At 35.3% G+C, this 20,583-nt stretch overlaps 1 protein-coding gene across 2 annotated transcripts; it reads left to right on the top strand.

The window, feature by feature from the left end:
- The first annotated feature begins 346 nt into the window (after positions 1-346).
- On the top strand, positions 347-18,882 carry PLSCR5 (phospholipid scramblase family member 5). 2 transcript variants are annotated; one of them, XM_006202782.4, is made up of 8 exons: positions 347-491; positions 5,259-5,416; positions 9,808-9,850; positions 10,885-11,105; positions 14,009-14,170; positions 15,800-15,961; positions 18,600-18,682; positions 18,770-18,882. In XM_006202782.4, the coding sequence occupies exons 1-7, from the start codon at positions 479-481 to the stop codon at positions 18,636-18,638; spliced, it is 798 nt and encodes a 265-aa protein (XP_006202844.2). In that variant the 5' UTR covers positions 347-478; the 3' UTR covers positions 18,639-18,682; positions 18,770-18,882. The 2 variants fall into 2 exon arrangements, with proteins under 2 accessions (XP_006202844.2, XP_072813140.1); XM_072957039.1 differs by lacking the exon at positions 18,770-18,882 and adding an exon at positions 9,751-9,764 and having other exon boundaries at positions 355-491; positions 5,259-5,384; positions 18,600-18,638.
- The last annotated feature ends 1,701 nt before the right edge of the window (positions 18,883-20,583 follow it).

Here is a 20,583-nt window from a genome sequence, read left to right as displayed (position 1 = left end):
GAACTATCAGAAACTTACATGTGATAGAATGTTTTGTCACAGACTCTGGTACAAGAGGGATCGAGAAATTAGAAAAAAATAATGGAGTATTTCTGATACAGTCATGAATGAAAAAATATATATTCCAAGTGATAATTTTTTAAACTTAAGTGGAAGTAAGAGCCATAAAAATGAGTGTTGTATATTTTTCTTCCTGGTTGTTATTATTTTGAAATTCTTTCAGCCACCAAGTGGCATTAGGGTTTCTGAGTAATGTTTACTTTTGATGATAGCTTCGTCTCCCCCTGTTGTTCAAAATGATGAAATACAGCCCTCTGGAAACAGCAAAGCACTCCCTTCCTTTGGTATTTGTAAGCGGACAGAAGTAGACAGACACCTTCTGAAGTTTCCTGCATGCTGTATTTTCTCCCCTTGCTGCAGGAAGAAAACCTTCTTCTTTTAACCCGACTGCCTTTGAAGAAGGGACTCAGACATCTTCATGGCCTCTAAAGGTAAGAGTGGATATAGGCAGCTAAACAAATTTTGCTTTTATTATGGCTAAAAATACACAGTTGTAAGGATGTTCTAATCAGTGAGACTGATACTTTAGAACCTGTCACTTAGTGCTTTTGAACACTAGAATTTTTGAGTTTTAACTCCAAGGAGCATGTTGTGTTAAATTTTAAAGAAAAACACTCTAGCTGATAGAATGTAAAAGTGAAGACGTGAAACAGTGAAGAAACGAAACAATGTTTTCGTTACCATAAATATACACCTAGTGACTTAATAAGAAAAGCAGCATAGCAAAATTGAGAGTAGAAATATTCAATCTCAAACACAAAGACAAGTTGATATTTCAAGTTTAAAGGCATTTGAAGAAAACTTTTCACGCGTAAGTTAAAATGTGTTAAAGTATAGCTCAGTATTTTTAAATTTCCCATTTGTTGTTTAAAATATGTGATACAGCCATTTATCATAGAGAATTCAACATGTGTTATGGAGAAATTCTAGTAAATGTAATGGACTAGAAGTAAACACATCTGAACTATGAAGCAAAAAATCTTTCAAAATTTCTTTGATGGTAAATTATATATAAAAAGCAAACAGAAACTAATCTAAGCGAGCAGATTAATTAAAGACTTTGGGAGGAGGAAATGGTATAGGTTTTCCTCAAATGCCTAAAACTATGTAAATATCATCAGTGTTACTTTAAAGAACTTCTCAAAAGACTAGGGATGTGCTTGTTTTAAGATAATGGGTTGCAATCTCACTAAAAACACTTGTGAAATTATATAAAAATGAAATTATAATGTGTTTTCATTCCATTATCAGAAGAAACCATTAAACTCTAGGCTATAATGAAAAGTTTTAATGTGGAGGATTATGATTAGTATAATTGGTGGAAACCTTTTAACCTAATTGCAAATAGGATAATAGAGTCCACTGATTTAAAACATCCTGAATTAACTTAATGATGCATTCAAAGAAATGTGTATACTTACTTGTTTCCTTTATCAAAATCTGTTTTTTGGATGCTATTCAATTTGGAACAAAGGAAGCAATCTTTTCATTTTTTGTCAACATTTAATGTACCCCAGTCCCTGAGTATCATTGGGAAAGTGCAAACAAATTATAAAATATAGACATGAAACATGAAAATCATGAATTTTAATATATACGTGCTTCATTTCTCTGTCTGAAGACAGACAAACAAAATCTTGACAAGTCCTTTCTTTCATTTAAGACTGACACTAAGACTCAGTCCAAAACACTTCATCACTTTCTAAGAGTCACAGCAACAACTGTGGCCTGTAAGGTAAAGAGTTGCAGAGTACGTGAAATATTTATAAGCTAGTTATACATTTTTAAAAGAGTAGATAGAAATTCAAAGCCAGATAGAAATTCAAAGGAGTTCCTTCTTCATCTGGTGGTCTGAGTCTTTGAAGAAACTTGTGACTAGAAAGCAATATTATGATCAAAATACGATTAATCTTCCAAAAAAGCCACGATGCTCAGTAACCACAAGGACTCAAGACAAAACTTAGAGGTAAAACTTCAGGTGGAAAACTAACACTCTTTCTGCAATCCACTCAAAATACTTAAAAGATGAAGTGGGTAAAACATTTGTTAGAGACCCTTTTCTAAAAAAAAAAAAAAAGTAAAAAAATGAAGTTTTCTTTGGAATTAGAAATCCGGTTTGAGGGGCAAGTCAGGATATTATCATTATTTCCCGAAAATATTTTTGTGGAGTTTTATTCAAATATATTTAAAGACATTATTTATAACATCATGATGCTCTCTGACCCATGAGTCTGCACTGGCATTTAGCGTTTTCCCAGGGAATGCAGGCTAACTGAACATTTTACATTTCGTAGGCAGTTCAGTAAGCATCACTACATCAGCCTGGAGACTGGAGGCCATTAGAACTGAAGTATTTGTGTGGTCTGGAAGTCCCCTGGTTTAGTATAAATAAACATAAATTGAAGAATGGGTTGGTCTCAAACTTTAAGTTTGAGAAAAACAAGAGTTTCCAGGATGATCTAAACTGAACAGGAGCTTCAGTTTGGATCTTCAAAGGCAGTGCTGCTCTGATGTGAGCTGAAACCCCAGAAGAGAAATGATCTCAGCAGTCTCTGACTGAGCCTCTGCTCCCCACTAGACACTGGACATTTTCTGCTCTGGGCCCTGGTGCATTAATGCTTCTGGACCTGCTGCGAAATCTAACAACCTAAAAGCCTGGGTCAGGAATATAGAGCCACCCTCCAGACACTCAATAACCTACCGGATGCATTTTGTCACAGCAAAATAGTTTACAAGATTAAACTGGAGTAGTTTGCTAATCTTATTAACAATACAATTGACAATGAGAGAGAATCTAATGATCTTCTATCAGCTATTATCAGAAATTAATCCCTACCCGTTATTTTTTAATCAGAGGATCACATGTGGACAGTTAAGTGCATAAAAGGCACCAAACTTAAGTTCTATGTTTCTTAAAATCAGGATGCACTCAGGTAACCACCATCAAGATCAAGATACAGAACATTTCTGGTACCTCACATTGTTCCCTTTTTGATCAATAGCCATGCACCTCCACTCCCAAGATGAACGCCTACCATTTCATCATTATGAACTAATTTTCCCTAGATCACAATTTGCCTTTGTTTCTCTGAAAGTCAACGACAGCAGTGGTTTTGGCACTAATGCCAAAGAAAGGACGTCTGTTGTCTCGTATTATTTTCCAGTTATTGCCATAGTGGGCATTAGCTCCTCTCCTAAATCTGACATGGTGATATATAGTCTTCCTCTCAGTTTACCACTTGGGGTCTCATTCTCAAGAGCAAGAGGAGTTCTAAAGCCTATACCCTTTATGTCTGCCTAGATCTGAGAGAAGCTCAGGATAGGGGCCTTTGGGGAAGCAAACTGTTGTATTATCATCGGTATGGAGCTCTGTGTTAGTGGGGCCAAATGACAAGTTTGTTTCCATGTGGTCCTACCCCTAAAGCATGTCCAAATTCTAAACATCTCAGACCAGTGTCATCTTGGGGATCCATCTCCGTCTATCCCTACATCCTTCTGGTTAAATAAGCAAACAGATCATCTGGCAGTTAGTGTCCCTCATTAACACCACACGTACACACGACCCTACTGAGCCTATCATTGCTAGAAGTAGTCTATGTCAGTGTCTAAAGGCCCACCCCTTGGATGCCTATGCTTCTTCACCAGTTTTTTTTTTTTTAAGTCCTCTTCAGGTGCTCATCCAGGCTATCCGTGAATTCTCTTAATGAAGGGAAACTTATAATTTCCAAAAGAAATTCAGTCCTTTCTTCAAATTTAATTTTAGAGGTTTAAAAGATTCATAAGAATACCACCCACCCCCACCACCCACCCCTACCCGCCCCCAACACACACACACATTGTGTGGACTTGGTGACAGTGCTGAAGAGAGACCATTCTGATCTATTGTAAATTATATAGATGTCACTCCAGTTTTAATATACATACAGTGAGTCCCTATCCAAATTTTTGTGCAGTTGTTATAAATTTCTTCCTTATGTTAATCCAGAACCAGTTTCCTTGTCCCTCCCATTTTTATGTCTTTAAAATAGTCAGGTTACCTGTCTTCATTACAGTCCCTCTACTATTTGAAAACACCTATCAGGAACCTTGCTCCACACCTACACTCAATCTAAAACAGCAAAGTGTAAACCAAATGAATGCACATATACGAACTCTTATAATTTGGCTTAATAAAGATGAGAAGTGAAAACAGTGATAGTCTTTTAAAAATATACATATCGGTATCTAATGAGGGAGATAGCCAAATAGCAGTCATGTGAAAAAAGAAAAAGGAAAAATAATAGTAGAAAAGCCGTAATTTTTAACATTTTTTTATATATTTTTAACAAAGAAGACTTTCGCATGCACCACACATCAGAGCTTATGCATAATAATAAAGTTGTAACGTTGAATGAGCTACAGAGGAGTTCATACTGTCAAAATTTTGAGGGTGCTTCTATACCAAATACTGAGAAATCAAAGTTAAATTAGATATTACACTGCTCTTAAAAAACTAATAAATTAGTTATAAGAATCTTATAGTATATATAGAATTAAACCATTAGTTCTCAAAGGATATATCGTCAGACCAGCAGCATTAGTTTACCTGGGAACTTATTAGAAATGCAAATTCTCTAGCCCCACCCCCACCTCAGCCACTGAGCCAGCCCGTCAGGAGTGGGCCCAGCCTGTGTGTTTTAACAAGCCGTCTAGGTGGTTCTGGTGCAGGCTAAAGTTAAGAACCACTGAATTAAACCTAGCCTTAGCAGCATGATTGATAAAAAGAGAGAAAATCTCCTTGGAAATATAAGGCACCTTCATAATACTTGAGGAAGGGAGGAAAAGCTTGAAAGTCATACTTATGATTCAGAACCGATTTCTAAGGCTCTCCTTTTATGAGTGGAGAATGTCTAGTTTCTTTTATCATCACTTTTCCTTTTGTGGTTTATAATCTTCCAGCTCTTTGAATAGAAGTTTAACTTGCCTTCAAAAAAATGTATCTTTTTAAAATCATGTATTTTGCCCAAGTTACCCAACTTTTTCTCACAACTACTTCTGGTAGTCTTCCAGATTCCTCTTGCTCTGAAGGAAAGGGCACTAAAGGGAAAGGCAGCAGCAGACATCCTACCCTCGGAATGAAGAAGTAACAAAGATTATAAGGCAAACTAAATAAAATGGCCTAACTTTAAATATGGGCTGGGATTTTCATTCTCTTGCAGATGCACAGAACCAGAGAAGAGGTCTGCCCAGTTTTCTTCCCGGAGCTCCAGACCCAGACCATGGCGTTCACATCCCGTCCAATTCAGGGAACTTAGTGTGGCAGCCGGGTCTCCCTCCACCAGGCAGTCTCCCTCCTGGTCTGGAAGATTTAAGCCAGGTGATTTTCTCTGTTTCTATGAACTGTTTCCCCTTAAAATGAATACAAGCGTGGTTTCTTGCCTTTCGATCAAGATTGAAGAACTTCAACAAATAAGTTACCAAAGTCAGAAAAGCATTATAAATCATGAAATTCTAAAATGTGTATTTTATTTATTTCCATTGATTGAGAAGAAGCTTATGTGTTCCTATATGACCATTTCTATTTTCCTTATTTATTTGACAGAGTGAGGAGACTAAACCTTTTTGATTGAGCTGTTTAGCACGTGCATCCCTCTTCTGCTCATTGCTCAAGGTGTCAGCAAATTTATCCTGGAGGAATTGTCTAATATGTCTAGTCACCTACAGCTATTAAAGAATATTTGTGCACCTGCTATAATCAAGGTATATAAATGGCATAAAACCTAGTCCTTCTCACCCAAACATTCTGCAACCTCACAGGCAAAGACAAAAAATGTTGACAAAAAGTGCGAGGCTGGGTATGAGAGCCAGATGAGCACACAGTTTTAATTTGTGCAGGTGTACAGAGCAGAGCAAGGTTGTTAAGGATCAAAGTACTCAGGAGAGACTTCTGCAATGAGCAGAGTTTATCATCGTCAGCTGAATCTCAAAATGTGGTTGGAAATCCAAGAGAAAGCCAGTTATCAAGTTAGCATTATTGTCTCCTTATACTGTTGCATCTCCAGGCCAATTTGCTCAAAAGATAGTTATTATTATTAGATCCAGTCACTGTTCTGTTCCTTAGAGGGTAAGCGATGATTCAAGCCTTATAATAAATAATCAAGAAATACCATCATCTGAATTCTAGGGCACATAAAAAGCAACCGATAGTTACGTATATTCTTGTTGCTTTTGTATTTATCCTACAAAAGATTAGAAACACACTTACACTAATATTGAGATGTCAGCACATCTGCTGCAATTTTCAGCTTGTTTGGCATTCTTTCAAACTATAAAGTCTATCTCCTTTATCAAAATCAAATCTCTGTGTTAATTCCCTGAAGGTACAAGAGATTTTGGTTATGCCTGATAGGGTTTAAGCTGCATGCAGCATATGTTCCTGGGAAAATGTTTATAATTGCAGATGCCGTCTCCAGAAACCCACTGGCAGACAAATGTACTTTAGAGACTGGAGAGCTCAGGGAGATATGTAAAAGAGCTGGAAAAGCTAACCTACCATCTTCCATCTGCAGAAAGGATCAGCTGTAATAGCTGACTAGAGTTGATTAACTGCTGCAAGCTGTTTGGGAATGTTGTCAGACAAGGTTTTGCCAAGTATAAAAGTGATATACCAGTGCCAGAGGGCTGAGGTTTGATAACCACATATGGTCATCACATATTCTTCTTCCATCCATGAATGATGACACACCCGGAGCCAGATGCTTGACACGAATACGTGTTTTTCACATTCGGTAGATAGAGATATGAACCTATTGGCTTCTGTTCTAAAATGAAGTCAATTTTCCAAAAATATACCTTTGGTAATCTTTTTTTTTTCAGGAAACAAAAATATGCCACAAAATTGGTGACTATTTTACTTCAAAGGGAGACAATTTACAATCTTTATACTAACAGAACACTTACTTGCTTTAAAGTGGTGCATACAGAACAGGGTGAATGAGCCTTTTGAAGTTTAATTCTACTTGTTTGTAAGAAACATATATAAAGAATTCGGTGTGCTAACTTTTGTCTAAAACCCCACAAGATTAAATAAAATTACGAGCATTTGAAAATAGTATATGCTTCAATATACAAACACAAAATTATTCAATAAGTATCCTTCTAAATTAAAAAAATCAGTGTAAAATTTTTTTGAATTATTCTCTTTTAATCAAGACTATCCAATGACTATTGAAAATTGTGTTTCCATTAACAATTTGAAAATAAACCCCTAGGTGAGGGGAGGGAGGTGTTTGTGTATACATATATACACATACACATATGTATATGTGTATACATATATGTTGTTCATGTAGGTTAAGCCTAAGAATAAAACCAATACATTCTCTTTCCAGATTGGATTAACATGTTCGTAACAGTCAATAACATTTTATCTTATAAGCATCAAAGGATAACGATTATAACTTAGTCACCTATAGGGGAGAGTTTTGAGTTAAAATCTACAAAGACACATGTAAAGACCTCATTTATTTTTAAGTACTTATATTAAGTGGAATCACTGACACTTGTAAACCTGATAAATTATATATAAGAATTGATTCTTAGCTACATATTCAAGGCTGTCATTAGGTGTCCATTCTACAGCTTTCGTACTTCAGGAGGGCTTCACTTGCCCTAACGCTCAAATACATGATGCAGTCTATTTAAAGTTTCCAACAATTCCTAGTTTATCAATTAATAGCAAAAGATGAAAAGGGCTCTTTTGGACCATGGTTTAGAAGTGACCCGGGGGACTCAAAGGAAATTACAAAAATAACCAAAAAGAAGACCCTCAAATCCAGGAGGTTTTCCCACACAGAGACAGCAAATCAAATGTTATTACAGAGGATGGGTGAGTATGAGAGTAAATAGGGAGGAAAGGTACTCAAAGTCCCATAGCATCACTTAAGAATTGTTTCTCCCAGATCCTAAGGTTACTTTAGTGATGCTGGTACAGCAGAGCAGAAAGCATGTCAAAGTCGGTGGCATCCCTGCCTAGGTCAAATCCCAGCCTAACCATTTACAAGCTCTGTGATCTTAAACAAACTTCTTTATCTCTCTGGGATTGTCTCCTCACACACTAAATGTAATGATACCTAACTCTCTGAGTGTGTGTGAGAATTAAATCAGACACCGTCAAAATACCTAGCACAGTGACTACCTCAGTAAACAGCCTCTATTGTTAAATATTAGAAAGGTACAATTTCTCTTTTCAACTAATAGTCTCTAAATTTCAAGATGGAAGCTTGATCCATGATACAAATATTCAAAGTTCCTCAACTGAAACGTGAGTTTCACCCCCGTATTTCTTCTCCATCCCTAAGTTACTCCCACATGGATCCACGGCTAAAAGTCGTGGAAGTCCTTATTGAAGCTTACTAATCCTCTTTTCTCTTGACTCTCCGTTTTCCTCAAAAGAGGAGAACAGAGCTAACAACACTACACTACAAAAGACCAATTCTAAATTTTTTTAAAAAGCCTTTGTCATGGTTGTTAAAATATGTTTTAGAATATCTTAAATCATAAATTACTTTTGAAAAAAATTTTTTTTGTGAATCTTAAAAAGGAGGCCACACGCACAGTTTTATCAATAATGACTTATATAGAAGAAATGATACCATGAAGAAATAATATAAATGAGGGAAATAAGGTAACTTTATATTTTCAGGGTTTGTAATGCTTAACCAATACCAAATATTGGTAATGACTACTTCCCTTTACCAGTTACCAGTGAGTTTATTATTTGTGAAGGGAAAATAAAGTGAAGACAATTTTAAGGCAAAACAGAAAATGAAGCATTAAAAAAGACAATAATCAGCACTGTGTTCAGTGTTCATGATTTCATCTTAGTGAATCTTTAAGAACTAAATATCAAAACTGAAATCTACACAAACAAAATTCATTCTAAGAACATATTTTAAATAGTCCCTTTAAAAGACAATTTGTATTCTATACTTTTTTAATATAGTCATTTCTCAACTGTCTGTGGATACTTTATCTCTGTAAATTGATTTTATTTCTGATTACACAGGTAAATTTTAATACGTCATGCATTTAGTGGCTTAACTCTTATTCTGCTTAAACTGGTATTTTGTTGGCATGAGCAGGGTTTCTGGGGGGTTTTGTTGTTGTTTTTTGTTTTGTTTTGTTTTGTTTTTTGCAGTCCAAAGGAAGGTGTGAAGGAGAAAAATTTAAAGTCTAGCCTTTTTCAGATTTAACAAAGACAGTTCATCACCGTTAGCAGTGAGTTACTGCGTGACATAGTGAAAGTGGAGCTAGGCAGGGCTGAGAGAAGCCAGGCATCAGATCATTGTTGTCTTTTGTTGTTATTGTTTCATTTCTTAAAAAGAGAGAGAGAGATCTAAAACCTTACAGGCATTCTTATTCAGAGATTGTTTTAAAATATCTGCAAAGGTATTGTTTCCAAGAGCTGCTCTTTTATCCCATCACAACAGAAAAAACACAGAGCTAACCACAGTTTCTGTTCTTATTCTGGGCAATTCTATCTTGAAATTTTCAGGGTTCTTGTACTTTTTAAAAATTTTTACTTGAATGAAAATCATATTATCTTCTTTTTCATTATAAAATGTGAGCAGTTTTCAATCATTCTTTAATAGAGAACATGAAAATCACCTAACTTCATGTAGTCTAGTAAACAGGTTAATAGCTGCAAAGGTTTTCAAAGAACTGTGATGTAACACCTTTTATTTCCTTTATGTCATCCTTTAACAGTTAGACCTGATAATTATACACCAGCAGGTGGAACTTCTTGGAAGTAAGTATATTATATTTTGTAATTATTAAAACTGTCAGAAACATTTTAAGTTGCAGAAGTTTCTCTACATCTAAATATTTTATAAACAATAAAGTTAAATGTTTAGGCTAGAATTGGATCAAAAAGAGGTCTCTTTTTTAAAATAAATATTGAAATATATATTAGTCTGATATAGATAAATCTAAAAGCATTAACCTTTCTAAGTCTTTGATAATATTGTCACTAGGAATCTAACATTATTTTTTAGTTTTAAGGTAATAAAAGATATTTGATCATTTCCATGGCTGCTAATAATTTAAATTTTCTTAATAATTTCAGACATAGAAGTCAAGGTTGAGACTAGCAAAAACTCATCAAAACAATTTACTGTTTTATCATATTGTCAGTGACTCATTAAATAGGCAAATCATTTAACAATACACACATTTACAGTGATGACTAACTGAATTCAAATTATTTAAGTTTTTTATCCTTAATATTCTATGTTATTCCTAAGATATATCAAAATTGTAATAAATAGATAGCATGCATCTGTAAATATAGTACCAAATAGAGATTTTAGACAAAATCATTACTCTATGAGTTGTCCCAGTAAATTCCATAGATATGGCTATATTGATAGATTTAATATAATCAATAATATACTAAAGCTATAATGTTAATTAAATATATAAGTGATATACATGATAGAACTATTATTTGAGTGTTAGATTCCAATTTATAGCATTGCTTCCCTAATTAAAAAGTGTCACCACATGTTTCCAAGTAGGTCATACATCTGGAATCAAAATTTATTAATTGCATAGCTTTGTTCTCAGAGTTTACCTTGATTTCTATGGCTAAATTCTCAAAATTTTGAGCATGGAAGTAGATTGATGTGAAGAAGATACCAAATACTTAGTAACTGATAAGTCACTCTGTTTTCTTTTAATAACACTGCCCATTTTACTCATATAAAGATTTGATACTAAGCAGAAGTATTATTTTGATAATTGGTGATTTTTAATTTTTTTTTTCTTGTTTTCCTTCATTAGTGATACTTGGCACTGAGACCTGCAACAAATACGAGATTAAAAACAGCTTGGGACAAAGAATTTACTTTGCGGTGGAGGAAAGCATCTGCTTCAACCGTACTTTCTGCTCCACGCTGCGCTCTTGCACACTGAAGATCACCGACAACTCAGGCCGGGAGGTCATCACAGTCAGCAGGCCCTTGAGGTGTGACAGCTGCTGGTGCCCTTGCTACCTACAAGAGGTTAGTCATCGGCTCTGGGCGTGCTTTTATTTCTACACGTTTGGAAAGTTTAGCAATTCTTTAATAAATGGCATTCATCTGGAGATATGGAGCAATTAACCTTTCAACTGGTTGAATTAATACATTGCTCCTTTAGGATCAGAACAGTTTAAGGAGTTGGTGATTCACTAAAATTTTTTCCTTTCCAACCAAAGACTAGAGTGGCTTCCATGATGTTAATTGGTGAAGACAGCTCATGCCCTGTGTAAACAAGACACATCCTCCTGAATTTCTATTCTAGCCATATAATTGTATCTCTGAGTTCTACCATTAAGCAAACCTACCCTTTGTCTTCTCTTACTGGGGCAAAGTTCAGGAAGTGCTGAGTGATACTAAACTCTTCTAAGATATTCTCTGGATTGGATATCATTTTTGATAACAGAATCTCACATTCCCTTCACCATTTACGATAAACTTCAAGGTTTAGCAAAGACTGTGTTATTGTTCTGGAGAGAATCATTTGATTATTTTATTTTAATATATAATGGATTTTCATCACTGTTTAATATGATAACTTTCATTGACAAAATGCAGTTAAGTTGATATGGGGTGTTTACTTTGATGTCACTGATATCATGGCACCTCTATGAGTTAAAACAAGTTTTACTATTCACATTTTTCAGCTGAGGAAACGGGCTTAGAGAGTGGTGGTGACTTACCTATGATCACACATCTAGAAATTATCATACGTATGACTTGATCCAGGCGTCCTTATTCAAGCCCAAGTTTCTCTGTTGAGGACTTACGTATAAATATTCTACTTAGCACAATGGGAAATAAATATTAATATGGAAGGAGGTTAATTAGGGAAGGTTGCTAACAGTATATACTGAAGCTAGTTTTTCAACTATTTATAGGCAATTCCCTGGCTAAGTGACAGGATGGCTAAGGTACTCACACATGGAGCCCAAGAATTTTCTTCCTCCTCCTGAGGATACCCAAGATCTAATATGCCTCAAGAGACTATAATCAGTATAGTCCAGAATATATGCCCATTTGAAAATTTCTGATAATTGATGTTTTATTTCAAGGTAGCCCAGTGTCATATAAATTAAATATAAGAGCTATCCTAACACTGACTAGCATTTTTTAATTTGGTCAAAATCAAACCAATTACCTTAAAAGTGATCCCAGAACAAATCCATATAATTCTAAGCAGTCTGGGTAAAACCACCTTTGTCTATCCAAGGATACTACGGACATGCACATAAGACTATGAACTTTAATAAATAAGAAAAGACTAAAGGAGATCAGATGATGGAGAACTGGTTTGATTTAAAAGCAAACATTTTTTATTATTTTCACTCACCTCTAGGTTATTTTGTAAAGTATTTGATTTGGCTACACAAATATTTTGACATACAATATGATGGACAATAAAGGAATTGGGGATGCTTAACATCCTGAATTATCTGAGAAGTGCAAATCAAAACTATAATGAGATAACACCTCACGCTGGTCAGAATGGCCATCATTAAAAAGTTCACAAACAATGAATGCTGGAGAAGGTATGGAGAAAGGGGAACCCCCCTATACTGCTGGTGGAAATGTAGTTTAGTGCAGTCACTATGGAAAACAATACGGAGATTTCTTAAAAAACTAAAAGTAGAGTTACTTTATGATACAGAAATCCCACTCCTGGGCATATATCCAGAGAAAACTCCAATTCAGAAAGATATATGCACCCCAATGTTCATAGCAGCACTATTTACAATAGCTAAGATATGGAAGCAATCTAGATGTCCATTGACAGATGATTGGATAAAGAAGTAGTGGTATATATATATATAATGAAATACTACTCAGCCAGAAAAAGAGTGAAATAATGCCATTTGCAGCAACATGGATGGACCTAGCAATTATCATACTAAGTGAAGTAAGTTAGAAGGAGAAAGACACATGTATCATATGATATTACTTACTGGGGAATCTAAAAAATGATACAAATGAACTTATTTACAAAACAGAAACAGACTCACAGAAGTAGAAAACAAAATTATGGTTACCAAAGGGTAAAGAGGTGGGGAGGGATAAATTAGGAGTTTTGGATTAGCAGATACAAACTACTATATATAAAATAGATAAACAACAAGTTCCTACTGTATAGCACAGGGAACTATGTTCAATATCCTAAAATAACCTATAATGAAAAAGTATATATGTATATCAGAACCAATATGCTGTACACCAGAAGCTAACACAACATTGTAAATCAACCGTACTTCAAATAAAGAAAAAAGAAATTAGGGGAATGAAGGGTAATGGGACAAAATACTGAACTCAGGCCTGAAAGTGCAATTGTTATTCTTTTAACACTTTGGACGAAGTGAAACAGAAATCAAATTGGTGTGTAATGACTGTAACTCTGCAAGAAGCATTTGTTTTTAATTGAACACAGAAAGGCTAGAAGTTGACAATCTGAAGAGACAAAAAATCATGAATGCTTAATAATTGGTAAGTGAGGATTAAAATTAGATAAGTGTTTCGACAACAACAGAGAGGGAGTGGATATGAAGTACCTTATAGGAAATAGCTTCAATGCTCAACCAACTATTGTACTTGGAACAAAAATGGCAAAGCTAGTGCCCCAGTGTCAGAAGACAGCTCTGGGATAAGTTCTCCTTAGGAAAGTAAGATCAAAGACGTGGACTTCTAGCACACAATACTGAACTTGTATCGATACAGTGAATTTCTTTGTTTCTAAAAATCATGAAAAAACCAGAACGTAGAAGCAGATATTTAGTCTATTTTGTAGAGTACAAAAATAATTTCATAATAGTATCCTGTTTAGAATTTGACACTATAGTAAAATTAAAATACAATAACCTTAGAAAATCTTACTTTATTATTATCTCTTCTTACAGTTAGAAATCCAAGCCCCTCCTGGTACTATAGTTGGTTATGTTGCACAGAAGTGGGACCCCTTTCTGCCTAAATTCACAATCCAAAATGCAAACAAAGAAGATATTTTGAAAATTGTTGGTCCTTGTGCGACATGTGGCTGTTTTGGCGATGTGGATTTTGAGGTATGATTGACAAAACAAAGGAAGTTTTCACTTAGGTCCTGATTTTTTGCAACATAATTCAATTTTTGTAAAGTTCAAATCATAATATATGTCTGAAATAAATTTAGAAAATAATATACTTGTGAAATAATGTAATAAGTCCATATTGTACATGGCAATAATAACTCATAATTCCAGCAATACTAAGTCCAAAAATTTTTTTAAAACATACCACAAAAATTTGATTGATGTGGCATTACAGCTCTTATGGCATAAAGCAAATACATATAGTTTAGAATCATCTAAATTACATCTTTCCTGTATCCCTGTTGGGAACATATCCCAGTTCTGATCTCATGTCAGGAGCACACTACATCAAAATATCACCAATTTAAAATCCATTTTCATAAGACTTGCTAACTTCACTTTGTGAAACAATCTATTCTCATATAAAACATATTTGTGTAAATTGGATGTTTAAAAACAAAAACTACTTCCAAATTCAATGTGTAAGAATATGAACTATCTTTAAAACCTTTTCCTAGAAATATGTCTTAGACAGAGGAGATGGTCTAATTTCAAGTATATATTTCTTCTTTATTTATTCACTCCATTCATTCATGTCTATCCTACCTAGGACCTTCAGTCTGCAGGACTTCAGGGAACACTACTCACCTAGAATACAATGTGCATTTAGCAAATGAGCTGTCCTAACTCCAGCCCACTTGAAAGAGACTTGGCATGGTTCTCCTAAGAATAAAGGATACAAATATGTCCTGTGATTGAAGAGAACTTGAGTTTTAGTATGCATGGTATAGGGATGTCCTAAATAATTTCTCTATTTTCTATTTTCTACCCCCATACAGAAAGTGAAAGTTTATAATGAATCACTTTCAACCTTTTGAATGAGAAACAGGGCAAGCAAATAGAGTAGTTGATAAAGTTTAATTGTAGACTCCTTCTAGCTGAACTAGACTTTTCATGTCAGATTAGTCTGAATTCCCCATGCGATACATTAGCCCAGAGGATTTTTAAGTGAAAAATAGAACTTAGGGTTAGTTATAAAGGAATGACCTAGTAAATGTCTGAGTGTAATAGAAAAATGAGATTAAACAATGACTGGTGATATTTAAATGTGTTAATAATTATAAACTCAGCAATAAAAATTTATATCTAGAAATTAATTTCTTTTAAAAATTCTTCCTAAAATCTTTCTCAAAAATACTCTTTTTTTCTTTTCTTTCTTTCTTTCTTTTTTTTTAAATGAAGAATTCTGGTTTAAAATCTGGACTTCAGGTAAAGGAATTACCAACATGGTTAGACCATATAATTGAGACTATGCACCTGCTGCCATCTTGTGGTAGCTTCGCCTTAATTATTTATTGTTATTAAATTCTCAATCTGCATAAAAAAGAAAAAAAAAGGAATTACGATGGATTCAAAAAAATGTCAGAAAAGCAAAATTCCTAAAGAGTAAACTGGGAAGTTAAATCTTCACAACTATGCTTATATAAAGGATTGAAAAACACCGAATTATCATTTAAAGATGATGAATAAAATAATTCCTATCTCTCATGAAGTAAACATACAAATTAAGTAAAACCTTCAGTTTCACCTTCAAATTTATAACGTCTTATATTCTCTTTAAAGGTGAAAACTATTAACGAAAAGCTTACAATTGGAAAGATTTCAAAGTACTGGTCGGGCTTTGTAAATGACGTTTTCACCAATGCTGACAACTTCGGAATTCACGTTCCTGCAGATCTAGATGTCACAGTCAAAGCATCGATGATTGGTGCCTGTTTTCTCTTTGTAAGTATGGTCTTAAGGAATATAAGTGGTTTATTTCCTTCCTTTTCAGTTGTTAATTAGCCAATCCCATTTTACACATCGTTTACCCTAAGAGTGAGTTTTATGCACAGAACGCTAGTTTGGGACTACCAATCTTCAGGAGCCTGCATTTCTTTCGGCAGCCCTCCTCCAGTGGTTCCCCACCCACTCCTTCTCAAGGATTGATGCCCATCCACATCCTAACTCACCATTTCTCAAAACCTGAATTACTCTTCTCTTTCAACTTTTAGACTTTTGGCTTATTTTCACTTCCACTGAAAAAATATGTAAACATCAAAGCCACATTATTTATCCTGGGTCAAGTTTAGGACTGTTTCATTGCTTACCAACGCATTAGGTGATATTCAGAATGAGAAAAGAGCAGTTTTCTTGTCTTTTCAATATATACATAGATACTTGAGTCCACAGGGATGAGTTAATACGTATTAGTTTCCGTTATTAAAAGATATGTGAACAAAAAATACTGCAAACCATAATCAGTAAACGAAGAATGCTGCAGCCATCAAGTCATCAGCGGCTGCCGCCACACCCTCCAGTGAAGACAAGCCTGCAGCCCAGCCTCTGCAGCCACTCACAATGGTGCACCCTGAGGGGACTCAGAATAAGAAAGGCCAGGATACTGGCCCTAGATAGCTAGGGGCTTGTCAAAGGAATGAATTCAATGAGCCCAAATGTTTGCTTCCTCCCATACATACAAAAGCCCTAAATTCTTTAACTTGAGATGTCTGGTTTTCTTTAGATAACAAGTAATCTTTTAATGCTCCAACTACCTGGTCTATGTTGTAAAATTCCTGTGTATCCTAGCTCCTCCCCTACCTCTTTGGAGCAGTTTCTCGGAACAATCATCCCAGCTTAAGTCCTCCCGCCAGATGAAACAGAACTCTCAACTTCCAGGCTGTGCATTTATTTCAGTCGACAGATATCATGTCTTTGTCCTTTCTCTCCAACTTACGGTTTCACTAAAAACATTTTGTCTAGATTGGTTGTAGAAGTCAAGTCATACCTGTGCCAAATCTTGGCCTGCTTTTCTCTGTTTCTGACTTTCCCTCTAATATCTCCCTCATTGCTTACCGTTTTCAGTGCTCTCACCAAAATTCACGGAATTTTAAAATAAACCTACATTCCTCCTCTCATATTTTGTTATTCTTCAGGGTTTTAGGATCCTAAATCTTATGGTTAGATTCATAAGTGCTGCTGTGGGGGAAAAAAAGTGGCCGTATTCACTATTCTCTTCTAAAGATCCTTGGGAACTATATTAACTAAAAATAATCCCCTAGTGATCCCACTGATGAATACTTAGAGTTTAATTAACAATATATTTTGGTACTTTTTTCTCCAGAAGCTTTAGAGAAGTTATTTTAACTTACTGGTTCCCTCTCACTGGTAGAGGTAGAATTAATTTATGTAGAGTGCTAGGTCTTTGTCCTCTCTAAGCAGTCACCCTCCATTCCCATTTTCATCTACAAATTCAACCTGTCCAGGCAATCTTGCCAGCCACCTAATACTTCTTCAATTCCCCATTCTCCTTATGTGTCTGGTGGGGCTTTTCACCTGCCACTTCCTGCTCACCTTTCCTATTTTTGGACCATTCTGCATTTCAGCATCAAACATGTCGGCTCTCTCAAATGCAAGCATGCACACGCACACAAACATGCCCTTTTCTCAAAACCTTAACTTGGCCTTTCTGGTTAAGCCCCTTACTTAATTTTATATTTTAAAAAATGATCTTTAACCTGCCCTACTGACCTATTGTATGTAATATGCTGATGGCAAAACTGTCAACAATTTCCTATGACTATCAATTGAAGAAGCCCTGATGTAGATAACATCCCAATCATCCAAAAGGATAACTTTTTAATCCCAGTGTCTGAGGGAGAAACACACTCACTGAGACTATCAGATGGCTCCTATCCTTTTTTTCCCTCCCTGTTTACCATATTATTATAAAATATTTGCACTTTTCTTTGCCAATATAGCTTTTAGGACAATTTCTCACCAAGAATCATGTTTTCATTTTTAAATGCTGTCTCCATTTTATTACCGTGTGGTGAGAGATCTTCAGAAAGCCACTGGCATGAGGATATTCCCTGAACTTAATCACAAAATTCACAAGTATAACAAAATTTTTGGTCTCTTCTTGTCTGAGTTCACCATTGAACAATGCACAGCTCTGACCCCTCCCCCACAAGTTCCCTCTGGTAGAGTTTTCAGTACCTCCTCAGATGACTGCCTGGTTACTGACCACAAAGTCCGAAATGATATGTCTAACTCTTGCTCAAAGGTCAGTGTCTATTACAACTTCCCATGCTGACCCAGACTACTCCGTAATTGAATTCTAAAACGTCTTGATCACCCCATATTTTGACTGATGATACCATGCTGATTCAGATGAGGCTTCCGAGTTACTTGTACTCTGAAAATTAGACATGTGTCACGAAGCTCAAACTTTATGATTTTTCTCCTACTGATAAATCACATGTTCCTGGAGCACCACTGGGAAACATAATTGCCTTATGCAATTGAAGCTTACATGTGAGACTCTTGATCTTAATTGTTGCCTCTTTGTAAATTCACTCATATCCCACTTATTTATTTGTAGGATTTTATGTTCTTTGAACATTCACTGGCTGGATTATAACAAGCAAGATGACAAAAACAATAAAATATGCAGAACATATTTCAGTAAGTAAAAGGCAAGTTTAAATGATCTCTTTCCCTTTGAAGATGTCCATATTTGACGCTGTCTAATTCTTTTTCATTTTCTTCTAGAAATCCCTTGGGCTCTGGATTTCATTTCTGAATGGTCTGAGTATTAGATTTTTTTTCTTTTGGTAACAAAATGTTAATTATTATATTTATTAAAGCATAATGTAATGAAGCAATTATCTGGTTGTGAATGCATGATAGTTAAAGACGTGATGACTGGCCCCAGCACAGTGTTGCTTTGAGAGATTAGCATTCTTTCTTTTTATCCTTTGAAGTTATTGCATGGTAAGCATGAAAGATGAGAGCTAAGGCTTGCAGCATCACTGATGAAAATTCAATGTTTAGAAAGCACTTTGAAGTTTTTCTGGTACTAGGGCTGCTTGCTAATCAAAAGGACTGGACTTCTAAAGTATTTTTTTTCATAGTCTTTTTTACTGTTTATTAATCTTCTTATTACAGTGAGACGTTTTTACGTTATACTGGAAAAGTTAAAAGTTGGGTAAATAATATGTTTAAAGATGAGACGCAAGATAGACGAAATCAATTTGTTCTAGTGGCAAAAGGCATGCTTACCTTCTATAAGGAAGCTAATATTTACAAATCAAAGCATGCTTTAAATGCATTCCTGTGCTAGAGATTTAAATAAGCATATTAATAGACTTCTAAGTTGGTAAAAGCAGTGGATAGAGTAGAAACTTTATCTATTTGCAGAAAAAGTTCATTCCAAAAATGATCTAAGGCTCTGAAAAAATGGACAATTCCCAGGACTTAAAAACAAGCAAACAAAAACAAACAAACCTTAACACATGAGGCAAATGCAGAAGTCAGGAAACTGCCAATTCCCTTAGTTAATGCCTTCCATCCTAATGTTTTCAGAGTCGTCCAGATTATTACATCTAGTTATCCGCACATTCCCAAAGTCCATAAAAGAGGAAAATTTCTTTTTGTGAATAACAATAATCCCTCTCCTCTTTTCAAAATGAGGAAACAAATTTGTTTTAAGCAAAGCACCATGTAGGCTCTACTTTAGAATTACACAAATACTACCCAAATCTCCATCCACAAATAAGGTGTTTAAAGAATCTCCAGATAATCGCCCACTTAGTAAAGGGAATGTGATCCAAGCTTCTGTTACTCAGTTCTTTGGAATTAGGAATGTATCATCTGGAAATAACCTTGTATGTGGTAGTTAAGGTCCTCAAATAGCCCACATCAGTTTGGTTCTGGGTTCTGGGTTAAGGGTTTTGACTGGGTAAGATGAAGGGAAAAGAGTCTTTCCTCTATTTTCTGGTTCAGTTTCCTTTAGCATTCTTCATCCTTACTTGACACCTTTCTGAATGCCTTTCTGGAAGGGAACAGAAGTCCTATGTGCTGTGATAGACGTCACCCTGAGTCCGGCTCTGCTGTGTGCTAGCCGTGCATCCGTAAACCGAGCATGGAGTCTTTCTGAACCTCCTCAGGCTTCCAGTATGTTACCTTGCAGAGCTTTGTGATGCATCAGGGGAGTGAAGCTTTTCCTCTGTTTTCTTTTTATCTTACTTTATCTTACTAATGTGTGTGTGATTTATGGTCATTTACAACCAGCTAAAGGAAATGGCAGTTTTTAAGCTGATGCTTATTAACCAATAAAATAGGGAGAATAGCTAACATTTTCTGCAGGCTTATTACAAGCTAGACATTAGGCTTGCTATGAATTCTTGGTGGGAGAGCAAAATGAAATGAAAATAAAGAAGCATCAGGCAGTATGTTGAAGACTGCCTGGCAACCCATCCTTCCTCCTCCCCACCCTGCACTCCATGTCCCAAATTTTCTCCCTAAAGATGATCCTGCTTTCATAGCTTCTTCTTGTCCTTTACTTCGATTTCTAAAATGAAAGA

This window comes from Vicugna pacos, chromosome 1 (genome assembly GCF_048564905.1).
Source record: "Vicugna pacos chromosome 1, VicPac4, whole genome shotgun sequence".
In the NCBI taxonomy this organism is placed as follows: Eukaryota; Metazoa; Chordata; class Mammalia; order Artiodactyla; family Camelidae; genus Vicugna; species Vicugna pacos.
The sequence above is the reverse complement of the archived record's forward strand: the minus strand, read 5'-3'. Positions and strand labels throughout refer to the sequence as shown.

Coding starts and splice junctions, on each gene's coding strand:
- PLSCR5 (XM_006202782.4), top strand. Junction 5,417..9,807: donor GTCTGGAAGATTTAAGCCAG/GTGATTTTCTCT, acceptor ATCCTTTAACAG/TTAGACCTGATAATTATACA. Junction 9,851..10,884: donor GCAGGTGGAACTTCTTGGAA/GTAAGTATATTA, acceptor TTCCTTCATTAG/TGATACTTGGCACTGAGACC.